The following is a 4,978-nucleotide window of genomic DNA, read 5'->3' on the forward strand; positions in this document are numbered from 1 at the left end:
TGTTCAACCTGTTACGACCTTAAAATCTGTTAAAAAATGTCTCAATCGAACCCAAACTCAACTCGAAATATATGCAAGTTAGATATTGATTTTGCTTACTTTTGTTTGGGTTTATAAAATCTTGAAGTTGGATTTGTAGTTTGTCGGTCTCCCCTTTTTTGTTATCACGACCAAGGATTCCGATGTTTGTTGTGTTGGTTTGATCTAATTGCAGGTGGTGGTTGTGAATCTGGAATGAACTTGGAAAGAAGATGAAGATGGTGGTTGTTGTTTTAATGAACCATAATGCAAGGGGTGGTTATGGGTTTAATGAAACATGGGACGAAGACGAAAGATGATATGCATACAACATTCATTTTGTTGGGTTTTATTTGCTTTTGAATTTGCGAATTTGGAATGAAAAATCAAGATAAATCATTTTGTTTTTTTTTTATTTTGCATCAGTGTTTGCGGTTGATTAATTTTGATCCTAGTTTTGATTTTGTAAATATGCTTGAGAAGATTATCAGATGGAAGGACGGGGATGGTGGTTAGGTGGTGGTTAATAGTTGATTGATGTTCACAAGAAATGTGTCTTAGAAGATGATCGGATGGAAGGGAAGAACGATGGTGGTTTGTTGTAAGGTATTGGTAGCTATTAATACATATAAATGATTAATTTTTTTTAAAAATAATAATAAAATGATAAAATAATAAAATGGGGGTAGTCTGGTCATTTTATACATATTTAACGGAGCTTTTCTAACAGATTTAGACGGAATGACCATTTGTGTAATTTTTTGATACCATAGGAATGTTAGTTATCAACTTTTCAAATGTTGGACCAACCCTACGAATCAGCCCAAACCATAGGGACTAAAACTGTAATTTACTCTAACTAAATATTCCCCATTTTCACACCCACCAAATTATTCTTCAAATTCCATGGTATTTAAATCCATTATATATATATATATATATATATATATATATATATATATATATATATATATATATATATATATATATATATATATATTTTAAATATAAGTTTACATTCTAAATACACCAAATGTAGTGGGTTCCGGTGTACGATTATTAGAAGCAGAAATACAAAGCCCTAAAATTTTGCGAGTGTCAGCTGGATCAATAACCCCATCATCCCATAATCTTGCTGTCGAATAATACGCACTGCTTTCCTTATCATACGCCTCTACAAATTTCGCCTTACTCTTCTCTTCATCCTCCTTTGACCACTGTAAAGTAAAATCACCAAATTACCCCTTTATGATGTGGCTTTTAATAAATTGATCACTTTTTTTTTTTTAATTAATTATTATTTACCTGGATTCCCTCCTTTTTCTTCTTGCTTTTTTCTATCTCAGACATCACCCCAGCCGCCTGTTACAATTTAAGATCAGTATACCATTTTGACTATTTTGACTATTTTCCAAATACCCAAAATACCCTTTGACCAAAAGAGCATAGCGCCTACCTGAGCACCACCCATCACACCTATTCTTGCATTCGGCCAGAAGAACATAAAATCCGGACTATATGCCCGCCCACACATTGCATAGTTTCCAGCCCCAAAGCTTCCACCAACAACAATAGTAATCTTGGGTACCTATAAAAAAAACACAAGGGTATTTTCGTCATTTTACTCTCGAAAGACTTTTCTTAAGGTTATTTATTCCTTCTTTTAGTTTTAAACTACAACATTTCAAAGAATTTACATAGAACTAACTAACTCAAAGCAAATGTCCAAACTCCAAAGGGCATTTTCGGAATATATAAAATATATATAAAAAGATGAAAAAAAAACTAACCTTTGCACAAGAAACAGCCATCACCATCTTTGCTCCTGCCTTTGCTATACCATTTGCCTCTGATTTTGATCCAACCTATCACATCACAACAAAATGGGGGCTTCAAATAACAACATACTTTGCTAAATTACCATTTTACCCTTCTCCTCACATACCATGAATCCTGTAATATTTTGAAGGAACACCAACGGAATATTCCGTTGAGAACATAACTCGATAAAATGGGCTCCTTTAAGAGCAGATTCACAAAATAAAACCCCATTATTTCCAATTATACCCACTGGTTGTCCAAGAATTCTACCAAATCCTGTTACAAGTGTCTGCAAAATGCAAAGTTGAATATTAAGAAAAAAAAAATCTTGACAGAAATAGGTTCAGGGGTAAAGTGGTAATTTAGCCCTCACAGTGCCATACAATTGCTTGAATTCGTCAAATTCACTTCCATCAACTATGCGAGCAATAAGTGATCGAATGTCAAATGACTGTTTTAGGTCTGTAGGGGCAATTGATTGAAGCTCCTTCACATCATACAATGGCTCTTTGTAATCTGAAATCATGCCTTGTAAATTACTATTTACCCCTTCATTCCCAGCCATGTGTAAGTTCTTAACAATGTTTCTTCCTATACATAGTGCATGAAGTTCATCTGCGAGTATGAAGGGCAATTTTGTAAAATTAGTATCAATGATAGCAAACTATAATAGCAATGCACTTATTTCTATCTATCAATGAAAGCAATATGCAACATGAGACATGTGAAAAGTTTATAAGTTACATAAAGCTGTTATGGGTAAAAAATGTAAATACATTAATATTATGGGTAAAAAATGTAAATAGTTTACCTTGAGCAAGATAATCTGAAACACCTGATATCTTGCAATGCACATCTGCACCTCCAAGATCTTCAGAAGATACTTCTTCACCAGTAGCAGCCTAAAAAACTAGTCTTTTTAGATAAATATATAAAACCCAAACATAAATTATAAAATATAACACAAGAATAACATATATATCATCTAAAATTACCTTTACTAATGGTGGGCCTGCTAAGAAAATGGTGCCATTTCCTTTAACCATGACACTTTCATCAGCCATGGCAGGTATGTAGGCCCCACCTGCTGTGCAAGAGCCTAATACAAGGGCAATTTGGGGAATACCTTCTGAAGACATGAGGGCTTGGTTGTAAAATACTCTACCGAAATTATCTTTATCAGGGAAAACATCAGCTTGTTTTGGAAGAAAAGCACCACCACTGTCAACAAGATATATACATGGTAATCTGCATTTAGCAGCAATCTCTTGAGCTCTGAGATGTTTCTTGACTGTAATGGGGTAGTATGTGCCTCCTTTGACTGTTGCATCATTTGCAATGAACATACAGAGTTTTCCATGTATTGGTCCTATTCCAGTTATGATACCTCCAGATGGAAGACATTCTTCATATAATTCATGGCCTGCAAGCTTGAATTGAATGTAAAAGAAATGAACAGATGAAGAAGAAGAAGAAACAACATTGGCAAGAGATTGTTGCTTATCATATGATTCCAGTGAAATGATTTGAAAGTTCTGTTTTCAGATCTTTCTTATCACGAAATTAGATCAAAGAATTTAGAGAAACTCCTCTTGTGGATAGCAATGTTTGATCCTAAATTCTAAAAGTAAGTTTCTAACCTGGGAAAGCTCAAGAAACGAAGAAGAAGAATCTAGTAACCGATCGATTCTCTCCCTTGGAAGCAGTTTGTTCCTACTTTTATGCCTCTTTATAGCTGCTGCTCCTCCACCTTGGGTAACCTTTTTACATAAGGAATACAAAATCGTTAAAAATTCATTTCATAACACTCGCATGGAGTGCAGTCCGAATTTCTACATCTACAGTCCAAATCGATATCTCAAATCTCGTATACCAAGATGCAATCGCGTTAACAAACTAGCGCTAATTCAAACACATTCATTGCAAGCATTTAAATTCACGAGTACTAAAATTTTGCTAAAGGCAGCCAGTCGCATCGTTCACATCCTCAATTTACTAGAAATTAAACAGGTAAATTTACATCCAGAAGTAGAGAAAACAAACCTGATTGATACGAGAGTGAAGCTGAGAAATGACAGATTCCATTTCCTTCGAGTTTCGAATAAATGAATCGGAAGTCCGGTCGATACCATCGGGAAGGACATTGTGTCCTTGCGGCTGGGTGCCGTAACCGCGATTGCTTGAATACATCGTCTGGGTGGAGCTGATTGATGAACGCCATCGATATGGAGATGATACTGAGCTGGATTTTGCACTTCTTACTACGAACCCTAACATTTTAGCTTTACTGTATTTCTGGTGTATAAGGAGTGAAGACGATGATATATAAAGCAAGCAAAATGGAAGATAAACTATGCGTCGTGTTTAGTTGGCTTTGCTTTCTGCTTGTCTGTAATTCATATCCCGTTATCGATACGCATACATTTCAAAATTAATATCACAATGAACAAGGACTATAAAAGTATAAAACTAAGTATTTATTATTATTATTATTATTATTATTATTATAGATTATAGATGTAGAAGTTAATTGCCATGAATAGAAGGTGCCTATAATAAAAAAAAAAAGGTCAACTTTGACATGCTAAAATTATACGCGGAAAATGGTACAAGACTAAAATCAAGTTTAATAAATCCATTTAAACGGTTTTTTTATCGGTTTTATTATGTTGGTTTAATCTTATTTTAGAATAAACAATATTCTTCGATCCGGTTTACAACATAGTATAAAATCGGTTGTTATGGAACTGCTCTCGTCCTTAGTTCATGTCGTAGCTAGAATTTTGTTTTAGTATATATCAAATAATTTATAAAATATGAACAGTTAACAAAATATTTAAAATGGTTATAAAATGTAACAATGTATAGTTTTAAAGTAAATTGTTCGTTTAAATTGGAAATAATTGATTAATTAAGATAATAAAAATAATAATATATAGACTTGATGTACTAGAAATTTATTTTGAATGTTTTGAAATTCAGTTTGATCTATTCAAAAATTGTTTTTAAGAGTAATTTAGTAGTATAACAGATTTGTCGTTCCAAAAAAAATTATTTGCTTGATTACTAATTGCTGTCATTTAATATGTATTAAATTAGGAGTGTTCATGGGCGATTCGATTCGGATGGTACTAAAATT

General features: G+C 33.3%; 1 protein-coding gene across 2 annotated transcripts; it reads right to left on the bottom strand.

The window, feature by feature from the left end:
• Window positions 1–999: 999 nt before the first annotated feature.
• MCCB (3-methylcrotonyl-CoA carboxylase) lies at window positions 1,000–4,258 on the bottom strand. 2 transcript variants are annotated; one of them, XM_079009969.1, is made up of 10 exons: window positions 3,883–4,258; window positions 3,480–3,599; window positions 2,835–3,269; window positions 2,651–2,741; window positions 2,213–2,454; window positions 1,964–2,128; window positions 1,809–1,883; window positions 1,475–1,606; window positions 1,324–1,380; window positions 1,000–1,235 (listed from the first exon to the last, which is right to left on the bottom strand). In XM_079009969.1, the coding sequence occupies exons 1-10, from the start codon at window positions 4,114–4,116 to the stop codon at window positions 1,032–1,034; spliced, it is 1,755 nt and encodes a 584-aa protein (XP_078866095.1). In that variant the 5' UTR covers window positions 4,117–4,258; the 3' UTR covers window positions 1,000–1,031. The 2 variants fall into 2 exon arrangements, with proteins under 2 accessions (XP_078866095.1, XP_078866096.1); XM_079009970.1 differs by lacking the exon at window positions 3,883–4,258 and having other exon boundaries at window positions 2,835–3,262.
• Between the last annotated feature and the right edge of the window lie 720 nt (window positions 4,259–4,978).

This window comes from Lactuca serriola, chromosome 7 (genome assembly GCF_051521515.1).
Source record: "Lactuca serriola cultivar US96UC23 chromosome 7, Lser_US96UC23_V15, whole genome shotgun sequence".
Lineage (NCBI taxonomy): Eukaryota > Viridiplantae > Streptophyta > Magnoliopsida > Asterales > Asteraceae > Lactuca > Lactuca serriola.

Coding starts and splice junctions, on each gene's coding strand:
- MCCB (XM_079009969.1), bottom strand. CDS start 4,116: ATGTTAGGGTTCGTAGTAAGAAGTGCAAAATCCAGCTCAGTATCATCT. Junction 3,600..3,882: donor TTCACTCTCGTATCAATCAG/GTTTGTTTTCTC, acceptor TTATGTAAAAAG/GTTACCCAAGGTGGAGGAGC. Junction 1,236..1,323: donor AGAAAAAGGAGGGAATCCAG/GTAAATAATAAT, acceptor TTTACTTTACAG/TGGTCAAAGGAGGATGAAGA.